General features: G+C 35.2%; 2 protein-coding genes across 2 annotated transcripts; both read right to left on the bottom strand.

The window, feature by feature from the left end:
* Nucleotides 1–5,878: 5,878 nt before the first annotated feature.
* LOC125814676 (uncharacterized) lies at nucleotides 5,879–8,472 on the bottom strand. The gene is made up of 5 exons (XM_049494150.1): nucleotides 8,154–8,472; nucleotides 7,189–7,345; nucleotides 6,705–6,755; nucleotides 6,515–6,607; nucleotides 5,879–6,208 (listed from the first exon to the last, which is right to left on the bottom strand). The coding sequence occupies exons 1-5, from the start codon at nucleotides 8,321–8,323 to the stop codon at nucleotides 6,131–6,133; spliced, it is 549 nt and encodes a 182-aa protein (XP_049350107.1). The 5' UTR covers nucleotides 8,324–8,472; the 3' UTR covers nucleotides 5,879–6,130.
* Nucleotides 8,473–15,018: 6,546 nt separating this feature from the next.
* Nucleotides 15,019–24,791, bottom strand: LOC125815625 (ATP-dependent DNA helicase Q-like 5). The gene is made up of 19 exons (XM_049495148.1): nucleotides 23,519–24,791; nucleotides 23,377–23,430; nucleotides 22,809–22,918; nucleotides 22,466–22,678; nucleotides 22,298–22,376; nucleotides 22,130–22,183; nucleotides 21,939–22,013; nucleotides 21,778–21,831; nucleotides 21,456–21,500; nucleotides 21,273–21,367; nucleotides 21,058–21,187; nucleotides 20,316–20,414; nucleotides 19,998–20,053; nucleotides 19,806–19,908; nucleotides 17,953–18,081; nucleotides 16,650–16,819; nucleotides 16,315–16,339; nucleotides 16,115–16,230; nucleotides 15,019–15,517 (listed from the first exon to the last, which is right to left on the bottom strand). The coding sequence occupies exons 1-19, from the start codon at nucleotides 24,746–24,748 to the stop codon at nucleotides 15,430–15,432; spliced, it is 2,925 nt and encodes a 974-aa protein (XP_049351105.1). The 5' UTR covers nucleotides 24,749–24,791; the 3' UTR covers nucleotides 15,019–15,429.
* Nucleotides 24,792–25,188: the final 397 nt, after the last annotated feature.

Below are 25,188 nucleotides of genomic sequence, written 5' to 3'. Positions count from 1 at the left end.
CCGAATCACTTCCGAAGCCACACAGTCTATAAAAGTCTTCACAATCACTTTTCGGAAACAACAACACCCACAACAATTCCATTTAAAGGTGGGTCATTCAACACAAATCTAATTCCGAAAATAAGGTTTGAATCCGAAATTTAATACTTGAAAACATTACTCAAGGCTTTAGGAACTCATTAGGGAAAATCATTTCGAAAATGAACTTGAAAATCAGAACATAACTCACTTTTACTTCAAAACTCAAGTTCATGAAGAACTTTCAATTTATCAACCCAAAATCTTGATTTAAACTAATAAATACAATAATAATAATGGGTAATCAAAGATTTAGAGTTAAGAAACGTTACCCAACAAATTTATCTTGAAAAACCCACTTGAAATCGCCTTTATCAAATTATGAAAGCTCTAAAAATGAAAATGGGGAAGAAACACCAAAATTGGGGTTCAACACTGCTAGGGTCCTCTGCGAACGCTGACAGGACCTCCGTGAACGCGGAAGCTCTCCCGCGAACGCGCCAAAAGCTCCGTGAACGCGAAGGGTTGCACCAGAACACAAAAAAAACAGCAAACTCAAAATCATTGAAAGGACACTCAAGATTCGTTTAGAACCCGGTCAACACAAATCACTTATGCAAATCAATTACACTCGCGTTCCAGACTCAATGGAACCTTCAAAACACGAATTTGAGGTCTACTTAACCTGGCATCCGTAAAAATCACAATAAACTAACTCGACGCCTAAAAGGGCTAAAACAAACTCGAGACTTCTCAAAAATCAACCAAGACCTCACTTAGGCCTAAAATCATCCCCTGAATCCAATGGAACTCTCAAAATTCTGATCCGAGCATCCGAACCCCGAATATTGACCAAAGTCAATCTAAAGGTTAAAATTCCACAGTTTCACAACTTAGGATCTCAAATCCTCTAAAAGACTCGGAAACTGAAACTGACAACTCTCACGGATAAAATTTCACATTTCGAGATTGATGGAATTGATGAAAACCCATTCCGACGCTCGAAACTCTAAAAGACAATGAAAACCACTTTCTTAAGAACTTAGTCTTTCAAACTCAAAACTTACCAAATTCTCAAAGTTTAAACCAACTTTTCAAACTCAATCAAAAACAACTTGGGGTCGACATTGGGAGGGTAAAATAGTAATTTCCATGAAACAATAAAAACTGATCGACCGGGTCATTACATTATCCACTGTTAAAAATCATGTTCAACCTCAAACATAAGGCAAACGAACGTACCTGGAGCTTCAAAAAGTTGAGGATATCTAGCATGCGTATCTAACTTTGTCTCCCAAATCACCTCACCAACTGAACAATGCTTCCACTACACCTTCACTTCAGTGATCTCCTTGGCCCTAAGTTTCCGTTCCTGCCTATCCAAAATGGTTGTAGGCTCCTTCTCTAAAGATAAAGTTGGACCCAACTCAACTAAATCAAGGAAAAGTACATGGGACTCATACGACACGTACTTTCGAAGCATGGAAACATGAAATATGGATGCACAACTGACAAGTTAGGTGCCAAGGCCAACTTATAGGCCACATCTCCCGCACGACTCAAAATCTCAAAGGGTCCAATGAATCTAGGGCTAAGCTTGCCCTTCTTTCCGGACCTCATCACACCTTCATGGGTGACTTGGATCCAAATATGATCACCCTCCATGAATACTAGGGCTCAAACCCTCCAATCTGTATAACTCTTTTATCGACTCTAGGCGGTCAACAGTCTACCCTAGATCATACGAACCTGCTTCATAGGATGACTAAGCAAGTTTGTATCTAATGAATCCATCTCAGCTGAATCAAACCATCCAATCAGAGATCTACACCGCCTGTCATACAATGCCTCAAAAGGGACCATCTAAATACTGGAATGGTAATTGTTGTTGTAGGCAAACTCTGCTAACGATAAAATGTTGATCCCATTTAGAACCAAAATCAATCACACAAGTTCGAAGCATGTCCTCTAACACCTAAATTGTCCGTTCGAACTGACCATATGCCTGAGGATGGAAGGTTATACTTATATCTAACCGAGTACCCATACCATGCTGCAATGCCTTTCAGAAATGGGAAGTGAACAATGAACCTCGATTAGAGCTAATAGAAACCGAGACTCCATGCAATTGCACAATCTGACTGATATAAAGCTCGGCTAACTTCTCCGCCATATACTTCACCCGAACAGAGATGAAATGGGGAACTTGGTCGACCTATCAACAACTACCCAAATGGAGCCATAACCACTCACGGTGGTAGGTAGTCCCACAACGAAGTCCATAATAATCCGCTCTCACTTCCTGGTAGGAATAGACATCATCTATTATGTACCTTATAAAATAAGATTTAATGTACAGAAAAATTATTCTAAAATAATGTAGCTAACTGTCACCCATGAAGGTGTGATGAAGTTGTTAACTGTTATAATATTTATACTATTAAGCATGGAATACACTTGAGAACTAGTATATATATATGTGTGAGAGAGATAAAATATGTAAATAACATATTTATAACGAGATCACACATTTAAATTTAAAATTAGTCTTTAATTTTGTAATTTCTATAAGAATAGAATTGATTTATACATAGAAAAAGTTGTGTGCAATGAAAAGTGTATCCTTCATTCGCATTCAAAAGGAAAGTATCCTTAGATGGTCCTCATTCTTATCTCTCTTGTTATTTAATCTATTTTTGGATGGAGAAGTCGTGGTTTGCTATCTTCACCAAGTGACTTTGTGAGTGTAACCATGTGCACTTCCATATAGTTCATCCAGGATAGAATTTCTTAACTTTGACCTCAACATGTAAACCAAATGAGATAACTTTGACCTAAATGTAATGTATATGACTAATCCTATTAGATCTTCAGTTTTATTCATTGAAAGATTAAATAATTAAATATATTCCAACTTTAAAAATAGAGCAACTCCCAACTAACTTATTGAATTAAAAGGTAGTACAGTGCGGCAAGCTTTCGTTATATGTGTTTTTTTTAAGGAAAAGCCGGACATAAGAGTTTATTATATATAATTTTATTTTGTATTTCTGCCAAGGCTATTTCCACGACACAAATATGTAACCTAACTGACATAAAATAAAGCTAAAAGTCCATAAGGAAACTAAGAAAGAAAAGTTCTTTTTTTAAAATTACAATAGATAGTGTTACATTACAAGTCTAAACCATGAAAGGGGAAGGAAAGCTAATCTAGAACGAAAAATCAATCAAGTCATAGAAATTGAGACAGAATAAATTAATGGGTAAAAAATTATCCGCTCACCGAAAAGTTGGAGCTCTGACTAAATTTGGATGAAACCGAGACCTTTAGTTAAGGGTGAAACACTTCCACCAATGCACCATAATTCATGTTGGTGATATAGTTAAGTTATGTGTGTTTTTAGTTTATCTTTTTTGTCGTTAAATTAAATTATTGAATTTTGCGTAATCATATAGATAAATAGAATAATGTAAATTTGTAAATTGAATCGAAAAAGAGTTCGTCGTAAATAAAATTAACTTGTGAAATTTTAAGACATTTGACATTATACATCAAAGTGTGATGTTCAAGTTAACCATTAGCTTTTAAGTATTTCCTCTGTCCCAATTTATGTGATACTTTTCGTTTTTTCAAGAGTCAAACAGATTAAGTTTGATCGGAAATTTACGTATAGAATCTTCAATTTTTTGAAATGAAATTTATATATTTGTAAACCACGTAAAAAGCACTATAAGTCACAATAATTGATAATCCAAAATATTTAAACGATTTATGAAAAGATTACTATTAAAAATAGATTTATTTGAATCTCGAAATCTGAAAAGTCTCATATAGAATGAGACGAAGGGGTAGTATATAATATAACAAGACGACAATTTAAGTATCGGCAAGGGCCTAAGTTTATGAGGTTGGATCATGCCTTACATTGATAGCATTAATTAAATTAAGCAAATTACTTCATGTTTTCAAGTCAAATGAGTGCAGAATATTATTAATATGTAAAGGTATAGAGATGTTAAATGAGTGGTGTTGAATTAAATTTGAGTTGGTCAAGATATATTGAGTTGATGAATAAGTGGTTCAAAAGTTACTTGCTCTGAAATAGATTAGATTGAAATGAGCTAAAATATGGGGTCATAACTCAATTCGTTCAATTTTTACTATATTTTATTATTTTATTTTATAATTTTTAATACCTAAATTTGTTTGAAAATTTAACGAAATTTCTCGGGATCATTTTGGCTACATATTAATTAAACTGGAATAAATTAAGCTAATACATAGACGGATCAAAATTCACTCTAAACTTAGATAAAGTAAACGAATTATATTTTTACGGACTAATTTTATCACTCGCTCCAACCCCACCTCACCCCTATGTTGTGTGTGAGAGAGAGAGTTGTGACAATAGGTTCAGAAGTATGGACCAAGTGCAGGTAATTATTTTTTTTGACTTTTGGTGCAACTCAAACACAAGTATGATTTAATTTTTCTTGTCCATGAAGTACTAAACATCCACCAACCAAACTCCCAGATCTATTAATGAGATGATAATGATGATGAAAAAAACACAAGTATGATCTTCAAGTAATAGACCTATTATATTTTTATTTTGAAATAAGTTTATATGAGTTACTGTGAGTAGTGAAAAATTAGAAATTATGATAATTCGGTAAAGTAAATGATATAAATTTATATCTAAGTGTCATGAACGAAAACTAAAAGTTATGACAGTTCAATAGAGTAAATGAAATAAATTTATATGACGTATCATGAGAGGGAACTAAAAATCTCATTTTATCTACGAACAACAAAGTTTTAAGTAATACAACTGCGAATTTCATGGAGAGTTCGATTCTAGATTAGGATGAACGTTGGTGGCATGCTTATTACCACATGCAAGTCGGATGAGAAATGGTGTTTTTAGTGATGGACAGGTGAGTAACACGTAAGAACCTGCCCTTGGGAGAGGAATGACAATTGAAAACCGCAATTACTAGCAATTTTGGCTACATGCAGGCGAATTGCATCGTGCAATCCAAACTGAGGATGAGTTTTTGGGGTTAGCTCCTCACGGAATCTCGATCCTTTGTCTCGCACGTGTATTGCCAGGGCATAAGGGGAACGATGACATGGGCTCAAACTCAATGATGATAACTAAACACGAGGGTTATACTTGTTGCAAGACTTTAACTTAACACCTTACATTATGAGCACCACAGACGCTTTACGCCCAATATTCGTACTGAATAATGCTTGCATCATCTGTATTACCGCGGTTGCTGGCACAATATTAGCCAATGCTTATTCTCCAAATATCGTTATTGTGACCGGGCCATCTTAGTAAAAGAGACATTTGATGATAAGCTTGTGCTTGTTATAAATGATTATAATGTATCGTTCATAATACATAAAATATTCCGCCAGAATTGCTCGATAATCTAGTAAAGTTAATAGAATAAATACTAAAAACATTCATGACAATAGATTTTGTAAATTTCCAACATAATAATTAGATTTTGTATAGCATGAAATCATATTAAATCTTCACCGCTCACCCTAGAGGTATTTTAGCCTGGAATGTTATTATTAACCGTAAAAAGTCATTTTTAAATACTTGTCATAATGGAGGATAATTTTTAAATACAGATACAAAAATAACCTATTTGTGCAAATTACCCCCAAATTTCAGTACTTGAAATACAATTTGTGAAGTCAAATGATCAACTTACAAATATTTTCACCAAGTCTTTCATTAGATCTCATATATATCAACTATATTTGTAACAAGCTTGACACATACAATTTATATATTTAAGCATATTTAAGAAGTCCATAGGGCTAAAGTACAATCCACAACCAAAGGGAATAACTTTCATTTTACCAGAGTTAAAAGTACTTTCTTGTAGCAAAAATTCCAAAAAAATCAATATTTACAATGTGTGTATAAACTCCTACAATGGATAATTGCATCTGTAATCTATACATTTCAGTGACAAAGAGGATTCACTTGACTTCAAAAAAATCATGTAGGGCAATCTAGAAATGGAACAAAACTATTTCGTAGCGTAACTGCCTTCTATGTCAAAGGTCACAACAACCTCTTTAGTATCATGCTCGATATGCAGAACTCGTAATCAACCAAACAATTGTTGCTGTCACCAATCCTAAGAATCCACCGGCAATAACCTGCATTCGCGGTGCAACATAGCTTTTCTAAAACAGTTTTTACCATATCATTCAAGGGAACTAAAATATACGAGTATTTTGATATAACATTGTTTAGAGATACTTTATACTTTAGTCTATGCATAGTGGATTGTTAAACCTATAGCATCTTCGGATACAACATATTGATGATTTTCGTATCGTGAGAAGGTCAAAGACAAGATTGTCTGCTACGACGAAGACACTGAAAAATAGGACATCCTCACAAGTACTTATATAAATACTGATCTAACTTACACACAAATTTTCTTAAAGTTGAAGAGAAACCTGAGGGGGGGTGTGACCAAGGAGTTCACGCAGCGGTAAGGTGTCTGCAAGAGGATGTTCCTCAGGAAGTTCACATACAATTTGATTCAGAACCTGTAAAAGAACAGCCAAACATTTCCGATGAATTTCAGAATATGTTTCTGTAATATGTGAACTACGATATCTACATAGATAAAGCAACAGAAGCTACCTCTGCTTGACGTCCAGCATGCAATCTTACTCCTGTAGCATCATACATCACCTGCCACAAAAATTTACCACCTGAGAGAACTTTCGTGTAACACGCAAAGCAACATAAGACCAAATAAGAAGAAAGCCCCACTTTTTCTGATTGTTGTGATGTATCAAACTAATGTACTATCAAAGAGGAACTTGTTATTTATGAGGACAATAGGCGAGAACGGAACAAAGAACAAATGGTTTACGTTAACGATGTCATGGAAATAGATCAAAGGAAGTACTTTTTGTATAGCTAGCCATGTCAAATCCAAAAATGTGATCACTCGTTAAAAGAGGAATCGTTACATCCTATTCATAATTGAACTATAACTATCCTAGCACCAGCTGCAATGCAGAGAGAATAGCACAGGCTACACATGGATTACTAAATGCATAGAAATGTTAAACATTTAAGTATTTAAGACTTGATAGTAAGGATGAGAAGGAATTCACACCACACATGCTAAAACTAATGCTATAGCAAAGAGCGATCCTCCGAAGCCTTCTTGCAAACCAACAGCCGTGGCTAAAGCAGTCACGGTTGATGAATGAGACGATGGCATTCCACCAGATCCAACAAGTTGCTTTAGATCCCAATGTTTTTCTCTGTACCTATAACATACTTGGAATTAAAAGATGTAATCATTTTCCATAATGTCAAAACATGTTGGTTACACCATGTAATTCAGTATTATGTACATAGAACAAACAAAAGCAAAATTTCAACACCAATAATAGGTAATAAGACATCTCTACAATCCTTCCACTGATTCCTTCCCCCAAACACATAGCCACATAATGTCTTAAAGCATGTATATTATGAACCACAATTTTATTTTTATTTTTTTAGTTTCTCACCTAGTGTCCGATACCCACATTGAAGCCTAATTAAATTAGGATTCGCATTGAAAAATCCCACATTGAGGGTAAAGTGCTAGCTAACAAAGGTGACTTTGTACACAGGGGGACTCGAACATGATACCTCTGATTAAGGCCCAAACACATAGCCACATAATGTCTTAAAGCATGTCATGAACCACAATTTTATTTTTATTTTTTGGTTTCCCACCTGGTCTTCAGTACCCATATTGGAGCCCCACTAAATTTAAATTCACATTGGGAGGTCTCACATTGGGGTTAGGTGTTCCCTAACAAACGCGACTCCGTAATTAGGGAGACACATACCAGAGACATTTGGTTAAAGATAAAAGGAATATTTACCACTCAACTACAACCCTTGTTGGATATTATGAACCACAATTAACAATGCGTAAGTCTAAAGCAACAAATGGTATGAGAATCCTAATGACAACATTTCTTGAATAGCTATCTATATATATTTTAAAAAAACAATTAGTTAAGGTTTCTTGAATAGAAGCAAAAACCAAATAGATCCAAAATTAGTTCAAATGGGGTGTACCAAGAAGTGAAGAATTTAATGGATTGTGCAAGGGCAAAAGCAATGATAGCAGAGAGCAAAGGACAATTTGTTAAAAAGGAACAAGAGCCATAAGATACAATTGTGGTTGTAGTAGCAGATATATTCATGGGGTCTGAGTTTTGAATCAATGTCACTGTTGAATCCATCATTTATTTCCCTTTCCTTCCCCCTCTGTCAACAAAATTTGTTCCCAAGATTCAATCTTTACACATTCCCAAACAAGAAGAAGAAGAAAAAAATTCTTCTTTTTGGAAATTTGGGGTGGGGAGGGCAAAGGATGATTGATCTTGTCAAGTGTTTCTTGAGGAAAATGAAATGAATGAAACAATGGAGAAATTGGTCTCAAGAATTGAGACATTAACGAATGGTCATCCGATGTTGTAGTAATGGACAACATGCCACTTGTTTTTCTCATCCTATAAGTTTATATTTGTTTCATTCTTATTTATATCTCGTATTTACTAAAATATAATGATCCTTAATACTCCTTCGGTCCTTTTTTACTTGTTCATTTTGACTCCTTGTTTCAAAAACTAATAATATATTTTTTACCTATTATATCATCAATTCATTTAGAGAGTAATGATTTTGAAAAAAGATAGAACCTGTTTAATGAGTAAATTGATTTTTGAATTCTATCAATTAATATACACCTTTCATTTGCATCTCCAAACGTTTTTTATACGCTCCACCTGAAACTCACCCCAAATATTGCCTTTAGGAGTGCTTTTCTTTGTGATGGGAGAGGGACTTTAGAACAAATGCAATAACGACCAACTGATCACTATATTAGTTACTGAACCAGATTACAACTACTAATGATAACATATAAATCGCAAGGAAATAGGAAGGAACGGAGAAGAGATGAGAAGAGAATTACAGAAGAAAATAGAGATGAGAAATAGGGATACGATGCAACAACAATCGCCTAATCTAACAACGCCTAGAGATAATAAATTTATATAAGATATTTTCTACTTCACTTACCGCATATTTAGTGAACACTCTCAATGAAAGCAGCAATAGAACAAATGCAATAACGACCAACTGATCACTATATTAGTTATTGAACCATAATACAACTACTAATGATTACATAGAAACTGCAAGGAAATAAGAAGGAACAAACAAGAGATGAGAAGAGAATTACAGAAGAAAATAGAGATGAGAAATAGGGATACAATGCAACAACAATCGCCTAACCTAACTATGCCTAGAGATAATAGATTTATATCAGATATTTCCTACTCCACTTGACGCATATTTAGCGCGCACTTTACCCCCATTTTATGTTAGACAAAGTCAACAAATCTTTTAGATGGTATTTTCACACAGTTACTCCTTCTAGGCTGAATAAAATTATCTTCTGGTTTAGCTCTGTTGTCCTCCACGTCATCACTTCATAACTGACTTTTTAAGTATGCCTTTTAGTTTGTGAATAAAAAGAAAACAAAAAGGGTCAAAATTGCTTTGGAACTATACGAAATAAACTATTTATATTTTTCGTTACATTTTGAGATTAAAAAAAATGCCCTTGTCGTTCTCCCAATAGACCACAAATACCCTCGGGGGTCGTTTGGCTGGGAACAAGTTGTCCCGGGATAAGTTATTACATCATATATATTATGATGGGATAACTTATCCCAACACTATGGTATAAATGATGGGATAAATAATTTAAGGACTGCATAATACCTCCAACCAAACGCAAAACAAAATAATCCTGCATTGTAATCCATGACTATTATACCTCATACCAAACGACTCCTCCAAAGTTAACAACCCAAATTTTCAATGATGTGACATATCACGTGGGACTAATCCTTCCACCTAAGCATTGCCAACTATGATTCCCGCTAAATTATGAGTCATCAATTCATAACCCATTGCTCCCGACCCAAATTCAATGACCCACGAAACAAAACCTTGAGATTAACACAAAATAGGCCTTTTCCAGTCAAATACATGCACACATTTAACATGCATACAGTTAAGGGTGGCAACGGAACCGGTAACGGAACTACCGGACCGGGACGTTCCGGAACCGGAACGGAACCGGGCACCACGGGCCGGAACCGAACCGGAACCGGGACGGACCGGAACCGGTAATTCCGGAAAAAAATACCCGAACCCGTCCCGGACCGGTAACGGACCGGACCGGAAACCGGGTCCAACCGTTATAAATTATATTTTTTTATTAAAATTAAAAAATTAGGAATATTACACTTAAAAATTTATACTTTTAAAGTTTTAAATACAAACTTTCAAACTTTTAAAAGTATAAAAGTTTAAATTTCACAATTTAAAACTTTGAAAATTTAAATTCAAACTTTAAAACTATAAAAGTTTAAATTTCACCCTTTAAAAGTTTGAAAATTTAAATTCAAATTTCAAACTTTAAAACTATAAAAAGTTTAAATTTCACAATTCACACTTTAAAAGTTAGAAATTTTAAATTTGAATTATAAACTTTAAAACTATAAAATTATAAAAGTTTAAATTTCACACTTTAAAAATTTGAAAATTTAAAACTTTAAAACTATAAAAGTTTAAATTTCACACATTAAAAGTTAAATTTAAACTTTTGAAGACAATAATAAAAAAAAATTAAGGCGAATAGCCTATACTTTTATTAATATTAATTAAATAGTACAAGTTGAGTTACAAAATATTAGTAGAGTATTAAAAAATCTAATCTACACAGCCACCTTCTAGGAAGGGTTCTGTTTGAATTAGACCTCGAATTATTATACTCATACTAATAGACATTTAAATTTAATAGTTCATGCTACCAAGGAAATCTTTTTTTAAATCATTTAACATTTCTCTAGTAACATGCTCTGGAATTGGTTGATTAGCTAGTTCTTCCATTGCATCAATGCCGTCATCACTAAAATCTAGCATTATTTCATCAACGTCATTTTCAAATTTGGTCGGTAGAGGTGGACGACCATAACTCCTTCTCTCGCCATTAATCCAATCTCTAAATAGTACGGATATCTCCAAGCTATCTGCTGCTAATGAATATCTATGCTCTCCAATTTGAAATCTTGCTGCACTAAAAGCGCCTTCCGAAGCTACTGAAGATGCTTGAATAGCTAACACATCTCGAGCAACCGGTTGTAGTTTTGGAAATCCTTTGCCGCGATTGCTCCACCATTCTAGAAGATCAATAGTAGTAGGTTCTGTATTTTGATTAATATATGCATCAAAATCATTTCTATCATTATGAGAAAGTTCAATAATACAATCTATCATATCATCAATTTCATCTTCATTATTATATCTACTCCTAGAACTTTGAGGCTCTTCGTTATGTACTACATTCCTTATATTAGAATTATTATACAAGTCATACAATTTTCTAGCTTCAATTTTTATACTATCTTTAACATCTTGACAACTAGGTGTTTCATCATCTTCACTATCAATACCCAAATTAAAATATATTTTATCAACCATTCGTGCTGCACCTTCATCTTTGTAATGTGGGTTTAACAAACAAGCAGTTAAATAAATTTGAGGAATAGGAATAAAATATTTTTTAAATTTTTCAATCATTTTCTTAACAGATTGTTCAAATCTTGGTTTATTTTTAAATTTATAAAATTTATTAGAAATAGCACAAATATTAGGTAAAACAGAGCAAATAGTTGGATAATAAAGTGCAGATATTTTTTTTGTAGTTAAATAAAAAACTTTTAAGAATTCTATAAGTTCTTTTATGTCATTCCAATCATTATCATCAAGTCTATATGTCATATTTGAATTATGAGCATTCCAAACCATTTGTAAAGGTTTCCTATATTCATAAGCAACTTCAAGCATTTCAAATAAAGAATTCCATCTTGTACACACTGATTTTGGAATTTTTCTAGGTGGAAGATTAAATTCACGACAACGATTTTCAAAATCTCTACGTCTAGACTTAACTTGACATTTAAAAATAAAATGACATGCAGTTTCAACTTTTGTGCAACCATCGTCATATATTGCTATACCATCTCTAACAATCAAATTATATATGTGTGCAGCACACCTAATATGAAAACCATCAATATAAATAGGGCAAAGAGACGGTTTTAGTATTTCAACAGCATTACTATTATTAGAAGCATTATCTAATGTGACACTACTTATTTTATCACAAATTCCATAGTTTTGCAAAACATCTATAATTGTTTGAGCTATATAACTACCGGTTTTATGCATTTCACAACATTTATAACCTAAAATTCTTTTTTGCAAAGTCCAATTTTCATCAATCCAATGCGCAGTAATTGTGAAATAATCATTACCATTTACACTATGGCCCATATCAGAAGTAATAGCTATTTTACAATTGTTATAATAAAATAAACAACGAAGATATTGAAAATGTTGAGCTTGATAATCAAAGATAGCCTTTTTAATTGTATTTCTAGTAAAACCTTTAAAATGTGGATTATACACAATTTGAATATAATGAATAAAACCGGGATTTTCAGCAAAACTAAATGGCAAACCCATAACAACAATCATTTTAGCTAATTCTTCAAGATCTTTTTCTCTACTATATGACCGTTGTATACTAGAACCAGAAACATTAGAAGGATTTAATTGTGTTTGGACCATATTAGAGCCATCTACTCCTACATTTTCAGGAAGGGTGGTACCATTTTTTTTAGCTTCGGCTACAGCTTTAGCATGCAAAAATTCATTTTTACAACATGACATTAAATGATTACTCAAATGTCCCGTCCCACCCTGTTTTCCTACAGTTTTATGATTCATTCTATGTTTACATTTATTACAAATAGCTTGTGTTTTATCTTCATTCTGAGTCATAAATTGCCACACAACTGATTTTTTAGCGCGTTCTACCTTAGTCCTAGGATGCACGGGGGGAATGGGAGCAGGACAACGAAAGGGAGCGGGAGCCGGGGAAGAGGGATTGGGAGGGGGACTAGTAGCCGACGGTGGCTCAGTTTCATCATCATCATATTCATCAACATTATTATCAAAACTATCAACATAATCATTAACATCATGTTCATCATCTTCAGGTAATTCCTCTTCAAAATTACCAAATCTTCTTTGTAAATGTTCATGATAAGGATCTAATCCACTATTACTATCAATATTAAAAACAGTTTCATCAACATGCGTATAATCATCCGTATTTATTCTTAATTGAGAAGTTTTTTTAGTTTTAGATTGAGAAGTACTACCGGTTTTTTTATTTTTCTTGGATTTTGAGCTAGATAAATTAGTGAACGAATTAACTATGGTTGTTTTACCCTTTTCAATAATGTTTTTTCCAAAATCCATATTCAAAATATAAAAAGTGAGCAAATTATATATAATACGAAAATGATTAGCAAAGTTTTAAACAAATAAACAACTAAATAAGTAGAGACTAGAGATTAATTACTCACAAAATAAATAATTAAATGTAAACAAATAAATAACTAAATGAAAAGTGAGTTGGAAGTTGGAACGAATGTACCAAACGTCTACTTAAAAAAGTAGACGTGTATGACCGGAAGGCGAAAATTGAAAGTTGAATTTTGAAGCTCCAATTTCCAAAGTTCAAATTCGTAATTTTAACGAGAAGTCGAGAATAAGAGAATTTAGAGAGTAGAGACTAGAGAGTAGAGAGATTATAAGATATTTTTGTGAGTGAAAAGAATGAAAGATTAGGGGAATTTATAGTTAAAAAAAAGGTTGAAAATGTAGTTTTAAGAAGTTTGGGGGGTAGGGAGGTGTAAATGGGGGGTTATGGGGTGAAAGAGCCGTTGGTGGGGCCCAAAACCCGTTGCCCAACGGCTCTCAACGGCTATTTTTTAAATTTTCAGATTTAAAAAAAAAAAAAAAAAAAAAAGTTCCGAACCGGACCGGACCGGGACGGAACCGGGACTAACCGGACCGGGACGGACCGGTAAAATCCCAGTTTCCGTCCCGTTACCCCTCCCGGACCGGAACAAGTCCGGAATTAACCGGCACTATCCGGAACCGAGACGGAACCGGTAACGGACCGGAACGGACCGGAACCGGAACCGGAACCTCCCGGTTCCGTTGCCACCCTTACATACAGTATACCATTATGGGTTTGGGTTATAAATCAAGTCAGAATTAATGACTCATCATTTAGTGGGCATCCTAGTTGCAACGCTTAGAGGGATTAATCACATATGGCTAGCCACATCACTAAAATTTTGGATTATTAACTCTTAAAAGATATTTGTGATCTATTAAGATAACGATCAAAATATAACGAAGAATATAAATTTTCTATTTCACGTAGTTCAAGGATAATTTTGATCATTTTCCAAAAAGAAAATGAACACGTTTCACATTCACTTCGAATCATTTGTGCTGGGCAAATAGCACTAAGCAAAGGGATATATAGTTATTCCTACCAATCATTTACTTAATAGAAACAAGCATCATCACAAGGATGGGAATTACATATAGCCAAGTCAGACAAGAAATTGCAAAGAAACAGAATTCCACTGTGGATGAATATTGAATAGTGCAGCTAAGGCATTATACTATTTTACCAGAACTGCACCTTTTTATAAATACAAATAATAAATAATACAATACAAAAGAAGTTTGCACAATTTTTATACATCATTTACCCATCCCTTCAAGCACTAGCTCTACAGTACTGTCAAAGAATAAATATGCCGCCATCACATCAATAGTTGCTGGCTGATGCAGCTTTTGTGCTATGGGTTCAGCTGGACTCAGTATTCTCGAGATATGTATCCATCAAGTGCAAATCCTAGATCCGCCACTAACCATCGACTAGCCTTCAACTTTGAACACGGGAAGGTAATCTGCAAGGTGTATCCTTGCCTTATGAAAGAGATCAGGTTAGCTAGCCACTAATGGATCTGTTCTAATGGAAACAAAGACCTTACTCCTTAGCTCTTTCACAGTAGTCCTCCAATTGTGAAATAGAACTTGCATCAATTGCAGGAAATTGTTGATGGGCAGCTTTTGTATTCTTCAAGTATTTTCCTTTGGAAAGTATTAGAAGTTCTTAATGTTGTGAATCACCTAAAAGTGCTAGCAGAAAAATGCTACCTGTATGGATTCCTACTCAAGCAAGCACTGGAAGAAAAGAAAAGAAAGAGGATGTAGCTTTCATGCTCAATCAAAGGAGACAAGAGAACTATAACAGCATATCTTAGATAGCTGATGGTATTTCACCATTTTGTAGCATTTTAAGTCAAATCTCAATGTGTCATAACATGGGATGACCTCGTTAAAGAGCATCCTTCCCTACAAGTTTCATGAGCTCTGCCTTTGCTGCTTCAGTTATTGCTTTGAAGTCTGTTTGCATATACCTTCCCCTGAAACCAGACAGCACAGTGAGCTTCTTGAATACACTTGGTTGAAGGTCTTGAATATAAAAGTGAGAGGTTCAAGAGATTATTATGTAGGGAACTCTTGGTCAAAAGCGAGAAAAACACCAAAAAAACTAATTTTTCTAAGGGTCATAGGAGATTGATCATATTAGTAAGATAAGTGAGAAACCATTCAGCATAACATGACTTATGTAATATCCAAGGATGAAGAGGTTGAATTTAAACACGAGGTTAATTTTATAGGAACTGTTGAAAACGAAAAATGCCTATACTACTTTCTGTCCTTTTTTCTTCTGGTTGGGTGGAGGGTAATAAGTGGATTGATATCACTAAGATTCTCCTGGGAAACTCATGAGTGCCTTGATTCAATAGCAGATGAGTTTCAAACTGACTAGGATGACAGAAAATAATCATTTTGACAGTACCCTTGCTAGTCTGCAATCTAGCCATGTTTCTTTCCACAGCTATAGGAAGAAAGAACTTTGTGCATGTATGGGTGTTGTAAATGATAAATGGTCATATTAGGACCAAAAAGATCTGAGCATATTTTTCTTAAAAGATACAGCTCTAGAGGGGATATACCAGAAGTGAGTTCTCGACCAAACAGCAGACGGGAATGCTGGGCTTGCAATACCATGCAATATCCTTGCAATGGCTCTGGGAGTAAATTTGGCATGTGAGTTGCACTGTAGAAACACCTGTTCCATGAAACAAGTGATGAAAACATTAAGACTGCATTGTATTTCCTCCTTGCCAAAACTATTTGAGAAAAAAAAAATTACCTTTATATCAGCTGTCAAAAATGGGCTGCAATTAAGAAATTGATTGCATTAGCACTACAGATTGACATCTTTGGGAGAAGAAATGATGTTGTATATGAAAAAGACAAACTCAAGAAAGCGTAGAGATGGATAGAATTAGTTAAAAATCTGTAATGGAAAATTTTGTAAAAATATTCTGATCCCATTCAATGATATAAAAGATGACACAAAATAAGACACTGTACTGGATGCCTGAAATCATGGTAGCCAAGACATCCAACGACATGAAAAGTAGCAGTTACATCTTCCTATGTATGGCCAAAGGAAAAGTCTAGAAAGTTCGATAGGCTTCTCACCTGCTTCCACCAATCCTCTTTGGAACGTCAACTTCAGTACCGTTTACAAAATATTCTGTAATCTTCCTTTGCAAGCAAGGTGTATGTTGATGGCCACAGCAACCATGCACTTTGTCACATGCTTCTGCTGCAAATACAGCACCATCATACATTGTGTCCATCTTCCTTACCTACGTCAAAAGGTGAAATCACAAGACTGGGAGACAATAAAAGTAAGAATATTATATGTCATACAAACTTGTATGCCTAACATATTGCATTAACAGCAGAAAGCTATATTAAATCCCCTCAACATGTAGCAATGATAGCCTGCTGCTCAGGATTGGCCTGAGTTATATGAATCATTTGGTGGTCACTCACATGTAGTCTAGGTAGCGACTAATGCAAAGTCACGATAATTTATTGTAAAAGATAGCGGGCTAAAGGAAATAGAGGCGGAGGTGTTATCTCTAAATTGAATGTGTTTTAAAATTTTAAAACTATAAAATAATGGCTCGCATCATCCCCGCCACACCCAAATAGTAAAAAAATATAGCCAATAAACGATAGAATCAATTTTGCAAGAACAATAACTCACCGGAGGAACTAGGTTACTATTAACATACACAATTATTGGCCAATCAGTTGACCGCTTCATGAATAAATCAAAAGCCCTGTCAATATCTGTACAGTACGTGTTGTATAGTCAAAAAAGTGAATCTAACTTTGGGTGATATGCGCTCAGTCTCTTATCTAAGTATAGTAAATTCCTCATTCATATCTTGCTCCAATATCAAGAACCCAACAATTATCTTATGTTATACTTAAGAGGAAATATATTTTGATATTAATTTTATCATACTTCAACAGGGGGCAGAATAACTATGATTTCTCTTGCCAAGAAGTATAACAAAAAAGAATATAGACAAAAATAGGACAAAAAGGCTAGTAAGGACTTAGGACAATAAGCTAGAGGTCAATGGAAAGTCACCCTCTATCAACACTAATCTCAAGTTTGGGACCATCCTGATACATCGAATTATAATTTATAGAAGGACGACCATCTATGCTTTAAAAACAAATTGGTGTGGCACTGAGTTAAAACTGTTCTGACGAGCCTGTGCAAGCTCAATGAAACTGTTCCTATGACGAAAATCATCATCACATTTAAACAAGATCCTCCTCCTTTCATCTTGAACCCAGCTCTGGGATAAAGGGTTAGGGAGGAAACACAGCACAAGGGGAGGGGGAGACGATAGAAAGAATTGCACCATTGAGGAACATGAAAGAGAATCAAACTGCAGTTATTAATGAAGACAGTCACCTTACAACTCTCAACTTCAGATAACCACTTTGTAAGCCACGTTGCTAAAGAACAGATATCCTTTGGGGTGTCCATGATAACATAACTATAAGCTTGATCCTTCAGCTCATATCTGACTTCCCCCTTAATCTGAGATAGGAAAGAGAAAAACTTATTTGTGGGATGTGTCAAATAAAGAAAGCAGAAAGTGAATGACAATTTTTTGAAGATTGCTTAAGAGCATCAAATTTTGATGTTAATGTCACCATTTAAATAAAAATGGCAGGCATGTGAAGTGCACATACAAATGGTTAACCAGCTATGCACAAATGCAGAAATACTAAATTTCATAAAATCTATGCCGTTCCTTTAATACTTCCAAGTGTTCAGAAGGTAAGTCTTAAGAAGTACTGCGCCAGAAGAAAGAATCATAGGCTCAACATAAGTGTATTTTATTGAAGTACAACATAGTGGCTGGAATTCACCTAAAACTATAAACTAGAAGTCGGCTGGTGCATGATTGTTTGTTCCAAGTCAAGTAAAGCAGTACTGCTGATTACTGCTAATATTTCTTTCTTAATAAAGAAAAACGAGAAGCATGAACCCAATGCTTATATAAGTCATGGTTATAGGAAAAGAAAGATTGGGTTTTTCTAAACCACGAGCAATTAAAGAAATCATTTCAAAGTAGCAACGCAACCATATGTCACTGGAGTATGGAGGACAATCAGAAATTTATGGCCAAAACTTATAAACTAGTGCAAAATCAAGGTAGGAGACGGATGGATAACTTTGTTTTGGGAGGAAGTTTGGGTGGGACAGTCTGCACTCAAAGATAGTTTTCCTAACCTGTTCAGCTTGAGTCTACAGAAAGTGGCCACTGTCAAAGAGATGAGAGATGATCAGGGTTGGAACTTAAGGTTCAGGAGACCTTTAAATGTCTGGGAGGTGAATAAGATGGTTGAATTTTTAAACATCCAGGAGCAATGCAAGGATCTCAATAACAGTGAAGACAAGCTTTTTTCGCTTCTAGACAAACAGGGGAGATTCTCAGTTGGATCAGCTTACAGAAACTTCCAAAGGGCACACACTCAAGTAAGCTACTGGCCATGGACAATGATATGGAAAGTTAAGGTGGCCTGTTTTACTTGGCTTTTAGCAAAACAGGCTGCTCTCACTCAGGATAACCTTGTGAAGAGGGGCTTCCAGCTGTGCTCTAGGTGCTCTTTTTGTGAATGTGAGGCAGAGACAATAAATCATCTCTTTTTACATGTAGGGAGACTGAAACTTTGGCAGATTTTCATCAACATAAGGGGCATCAGTTGGCATAGTCTATGCCAGGGAACATAAAGGAAGCTTTGACATATTGGAATATGGATGGAAATCAGCCAGGGCTGAGGGCACTGGGAGAGATGGAAGATTGCCCAGCTTGCATTTAGTGGACTATTTGGTTGGAAAGGAACCAGAGATGTTTTGAGAACAAGTGCTGCTCTATGGAGAAGATGAAGCTGAATTGTTTGGTTTTATTCTATTTTTGGTGTAAAAATGAATATCCTCATGAAGATGAGGATATCCCTACTATTTTGATTACTTACGAGTTCATAGGAGGGCAGCTACACTAATGTGTTTTTGATTGTTAGTACTACTGGAATACTTCCTGAGCATTCCTTTGTTTATAATACCTTTTCTCAAAAAAAATATCTTGAGAAACCATCAAAACATGACATAGAACAACCAATATCAATCTGGAATAGCAAGAAGGAAGTCAGAAATTCACATATAACTTACATCTGTATGTCTAGTCTTTCACTAATATGCACAAAAGACCACATAAAAGAACCACTGTCCTTATAATAGCTGCATATGGAACTTACCTTCAGAGTTTGCAAATGGTTTGACAAGTCAACAATTTGCAGTCCAATGCTGTTAGCTACACTTGGTATGTCAAATATATACTGTCCATCTTTGATCTCAGAGCTAATATCATGAAGTGCATAGCATTAGATATAAAATAAATTTGTGAGGGCATATAACTGTTCTCATATGAAACAAAAAAAGTTACTCACTTCTTCAGAATAGCAGCAACTACAGCATCTTTCATAGCTAGCAATGCAGGAGAAGTCTGCAATAAGTTGTTAAGATCATGACGTATTTTAAAAAATAGAAGCCAAAATAAAAACAGCAAAAGAGGCAGCTAACCACTTTAGTTGTCTTTCTAGTTCTTATATTCACAATATTCTAGTCTTGCAGGTTTAATCCTCACGGAAGAACATTCAAATCAAACCCAAAAGTTAGAGCAATTAAAAGTAAAAATTGCCCATCAAAATATAAAAATCAGCCAACTGTCCACTGCACTTAATCATGCTAAATTGACTTTAACTAACCTGGTGGAAGTTCAAAGTGCATGTTACACTCGTCTGTGGGAGCAAGTGTAAGTACTGGACCTCGCCTAGCTCCAATTGTGTTAAAATTGTTAATATTACCTGGAAGAATGAGAAAACCAGCTCTTCAGCATCTTACTAAGATAAGAGAATATACAAGATTCAGTTCTGATCTGTACTATCCCACATTGTACTAAAATGGGAACCTACTTTCACAGCAAAGGTGTACACGGTTCAACAAAAGATCAGAAGGAAAATACGCAGGACATGCACACAACACATGGAGTGAGTTTATTTTCTATCACTAATTTTTTAATGATGATTATTATATGTTTCGGTAACAGTAGAAGATGTGTTCTAGCTCTTTTGAAGCAATGACTCAAAATGCCAAATACTGCATGTACAGGTCAGTATCATTAAAAAAAAGGTGTTGTTGTTCAGGATCAAGGATTTTCTTCTTTTCATGTCCAATGTTCCATTAAGTTGTTTCAAGGATTAAAAGTTTCATCAATATATTGCAAGTCATAAACTCAAATGCAGCCCTATTCAGTATGTGACTATGCTCAAGGATATATGAAGAGAGGCTCAAGCCTTTGCGTTGCAAATATATTGTCTTGAAACAGTGCTTTCGACCCAGAAAAGATCAAACTGTTTTCTGGTTGGTATAGAGTAAGTTATCGGTTAGTATTAGAAGCAATTACAAAATTGATGCTCAGCATGCCAATTTAAATGAGAGAACAAGTACCTCTTCTTTCATATCAAATTTACGACAAGCAGACTCTTTAACTAATGAACATATTATCCCAGCAGAGTTTGTGCTGCCACTGAAAATTTGACACAGCAATTTGTTCACCACATACTCGTCGACACCATCACTGAGTAAAAACAATATCAAAAGCTTTAGAATCTTTAGACTCAAACAAACTCTACGAATATTCAGAGCTTTTTTGTGTCTTTCACCTGTACATAAGACTGCGAATCTTAAAATAGGAAGCATCATCAAAAAACAGATGGCAATAAGAGATTCTACCATCACGTCCAGCACGGCCAATCTCCTGCACAGGTAGCATTAATCTTATTGTCAAAAAAGTTGCAGAAGTCAGTATCACGGAAATTGCAACCATCATAAGCATAAATAACGACCTGGACATACTCTTCCAAGCTTTCTGGTAAGCTGTAGTGTATTACCTGAAACAGAAGCATTTGGAAAGTCTTAGTATGAATTGCATAGGACTCGGACACAATTGAAGTGCACTTGTAGCCAGATATAATGACAGGTGATGAAGGATATCAGAAGGAACTGTGGGCAACTAGTAATCTCACATTAAAAGCAAAAAGCTAGTCACTTCTCATAATTACAAGAGAACCCACGTTAAGTTGAACTGAGATCCGAAAACCATCCACTAGCAGAATAAGTATTTATGGACAAAATGCTGAATATAGGAAAACCAAGATCAAATCTTACAGCTTCAATATCCTTCTTATTGAGTCCCATGCCGAATGCCACAGTTGCAACAACCTTCCAGAAAATATTGATGAAGGTTAATGAAGCTTCCTTTATATCAAAGGATAATATTCATTATCTATGAATTAAAATGAACAGATTATAAGCATTGTTTCTCTCACCACTCTTATCTTGTTTGCACAAAACAGTTCCTGCGTACGGCTCCTATCTTTTGCGAAAATTCCACTGTGATAACTCTGAAAATCAATTCAAACTATTAATTGTTTAGCCCGTTAGGCGTCAAACGATATACATGGCGGTGCAGGTAAGTGCAAATTATTTACAAAAGTAAATCAAAAGGCAGAGACAAAACCTTTGCTGAGATATTATTGTCACATAGATATTTGCAAATGAAATCAGTTTCCGACTGTGTACATTGAGGATGGAAAAAAGCAACACAAGTTAAGTGGCTTATGTGATACAGTTACAGAAAAAAAATAATCTTCAAATGAGAGCATCACAGACAAATAGCAGGCAACACCTGAAATTTGCAGTAAATGATAATGCTTTTAGCCTCTGAAAAGGGGGAAGACTTCAGCAAGGTCATCAGATCTTTCATCCTGAAACCAATTGAGTAATTTTTGTAGCTTTCATTTATATTTTTTAAGGCTATTCAGTTTGGGAGGGGAAAAGATTATACAACACTTACCTGTTTCCGCTTGAAGATACAGATAACTGCAAGTTATCCCTTGGTTTCACTACTTGGATAAGATTAGTTGATGGAATATCCAATGCGTGCATCACATGATACAAAGCTTTAGTAGTTGCTGTTGCTGTCATTGCAAGTATGCATTGAGCCTTCAGTTTGTCACGCAACAATGATGCTTTAAGCCGCATATATGAAGGCCGAAAATTGTGTGACCTACCAAAATGTTCATGATTGTTGATACCATACAAAAGTGACATTTAAATAAACAAAAGAAAAAGGGAAAAAGATGACAAAGACGCAAAAGCAAGACAAAAAAATGTAACCTTGGAAAGCTCTGACTCACCATTCAGAAACACAGTGGGCTTCATCAATAACCACAAGTGAGATTTGAGTGTTACAAAAAATGGATAAAAATTCCGAATTGAGAAACCTCTCTGGTGAAACAAAAAGGACCTGAAGCATAAGCATCAAATTATATTTTTAGGAGGAGACAGAAGAAAGAAAATGACCTCAAAAACCTGCTATCATATCTTGATTATAGTATTACATTGAAAAACAGCTAATCAAGAAACAACAAAGAGAATGGAAATGAGCATGTAACACATCAAACTCGAATTCAATAAAATTTTCATATGATCATCCAAGATAAACATTAAACTTAACAAGCAGACATGTGAGAATGGACTAAAGTTACTTTGATCATCCACTGTTAAATTGTATTCTCCTACTAGTACAGGTATGTGGTAACTCTTCCCTCTAAAGTTTAGGCAAAGTCGGAAGAAATCACCCAACAGTTTTGCCTCAGCTAGGATTTGACCCTGTCACCTATGGTCTTCTTTCTAACTTCACTGGCTGTTAGGTCACACATTTGGGCATACTCTAAAACAACGTTGGAGGCAGTAAAAGCTTACCTTTATGGATCCTTCTTCTAGTAACCTAAATGTTTCTGAGACCTCCTCAGGTGTCTGCAACAGTGAAAACATTAAGTCAGGAACTACCTAAAATGCCATTAACTCTAACAGCTCCAAAATCACTAAATATACTTGTAAAAACCTGACTGCTACACAAAAGACCACCCTCAACTGCAGCGGGCAGCTGCTTTAACTGATCAATCATCAAGGAAACCAAGGGGCTAATAACGACGGTAACTCCCTGAAAAACCATTGCCGGCAACTGATAACACAGTGACTTCCCCGCACCTGTTGGCAAAACCAGCATTGTAGATTTCCCTGAAAGCACCATCTTGAGTGTCTCCAACTGCCCATCTCTAAATGAATCATACCCATAAGTAAGTTTCAACAACCTCAACAAATTCTCATCCGACGCCTCATTTCTAACTCCCATCACAGCTTCTTCAATCAACTCTGCATCAAAACCCAATCTTTCCCCTCTTCCCTTAACTTCCACAACCAAACCTTCTTCATCACACAAGCCATTTCCCCCCTCCTTACCTTCAACTCCAACTTTCTTTTTCCATCTCCTGTAGAACTTTTTACCACTTGATGAATTAAAATTCCTTTTTTTGAATTTGGACGCAAACTTTTTACCATAACCATTTATGTTCAGCCTTACAAAGTTACCTTCATTAGCACATTTAACCTTCTTTACTGGCAATGAAGACGAAGACGACACATTACTCCCAATTAAATTAGGATGTTTCCTCACAGCTTTCGTCCGACAACCCGAATCAACTGCTTCCTTTTCATTCACTTGGACCAACTGGGGGTCAATAGAACCAGCTTCAACGGGCTCAAAATTAAGAATAGTTTTGCGGGTTTTCAAAAAAGAAGCAAATTTCGGTAAGCACAAGCCACCTGCAGGAAGAACTTCACCGGAACTGTTGTCATGGGACACAACGGTATTTGCCAAACGGTGGATTTGGAATGGCAAATCGGAGAATTTTGGTGGGGAAGGTGGATTTTGAATTGGGGTTTCCTGGGATTTAGAAGAGGAGGCGAATTTCGAATTACATGAGCTTCCAGAAGGAAGAGGTTCACCACAAACGGTGTCGTTTGGGTGAATGTGGACTGGTAAATCGGAGAGATTTTGTTGGGTTTGAATGGTGATATCGTCCTTGAATTTTTTGGGTTTTTTGGTTGAGATTTTTGGTCTTAGCATTGGGCGGGAAAATTTTGAGGAAATGGTAGAGGTGTTTTTGGGTTGAGGTCTTGATTTGGCAGTAGCAAGAAGAGCACGGCGCGACGGGAACTGTGGAGGTGGAAGAGGGTGGCGTGGTGGTGTTGAGGATACGTGAGAGCCATCGGAATCGGCGTCGGAATCCATGGGAGATTGCTCGGAGTTGGAAGACTGGCACTTTTGCTCTCTTTTCCCGCCAATAGGTTAATGTTGTCCACTTTAATTAAAGAAAAAGGTCTTTTATACCCTCAACTTTGTCATTTAATGATAAAACGGCTCATATATACTTCTATCGTTATAAAATTAGCTCACATCTTCTATTGTTACAAAATTGGCTAACATATATTCCTTAACCTCCAAAAGTGGCTCACATATCCTCATGTCGTAACAAAGGTAATAAAATTAGTTTTTTTGATATTTAATTTTTTTGTAAGTCATGTATTTGATTTTTTTCAGATAAGTACTTTTGAGTTCTTTGATTATTATTATTATTTGAATTTCTTATTTTTATTTTGTTTTCTTTTACTCTTTAGAACAAAAATAAGAAAAATAAAAAGAAAGAAGTGTGAACGGAAAAAAGAAAAAAA

Source organism: Solanum verrucosum, unplaced genomic scaffold (assembly GCF_900185275.1).
Source record: "Solanum verrucosum unplaced genomic scaffold, falcon-dt-bn FXZP01000085.1, whole genome shotgun sequence".
NCBI classification, from domain to species: Eukaryota; Viridiplantae; Streptophyta; class Magnoliopsida; order Solanales; family Solanaceae; genus Solanum; species Solanum verrucosum.
Note: the sequence above shows the minus strand (reverse complement) of the source record. Positions and strands in the feature narration are given on the sequence as shown.

What these genes read in the sequence shown, in the direction of transcription:
- LOC125815625 (XM_049495148.1), bottom strand. Translation starts at nt 24,748, where the DNA reads ATGGATTCCGACGCCGATTCCGATGGCTCTCACGTATCCTCAACACCA. An exon ending in GCCCACTGTGTTTCTGAATG is followed by an intron (nt 22,679 to 22,808) that starts GTGAGTCAGAGC and finishes ACATTTTGGTAG; the next exon opens with GTCACACAATTTTCGGCCTT. An exon ending in ATAAGAAGGATATTGAAGCT is followed by an intron (nt 21,501 to 21,777) that starts GTAAGATTTGAT and finishes CTTCTGTTTCAG; the next exon opens with GTAATACACTACAGCTTACC.
- LOC125814676 (XM_049494150.1), bottom strand. Translation starts at nt 8,323, where the DNA reads ATGATGGATTCAACAGTGACATTGATTCAAAACTCAGACCCCATGAAT. An exon ending in ATTAAATTCTTCACTTCTTG is followed by an intron (nt 7,346 to 8,153) that starts GTACACCCCATT and finishes AGTATGTTATAG; the next exon opens with GTACAGAGAAAAACATTGGG. An exon ending in TTGGTCACACCCCCCCTCAG is followed by an intron (nt 6,209 to 6,514) that starts GTTTCTCTTCAA and finishes CCGCGAATGCAG; the next exon opens with GTTATTGCCGGTGGATTCTT.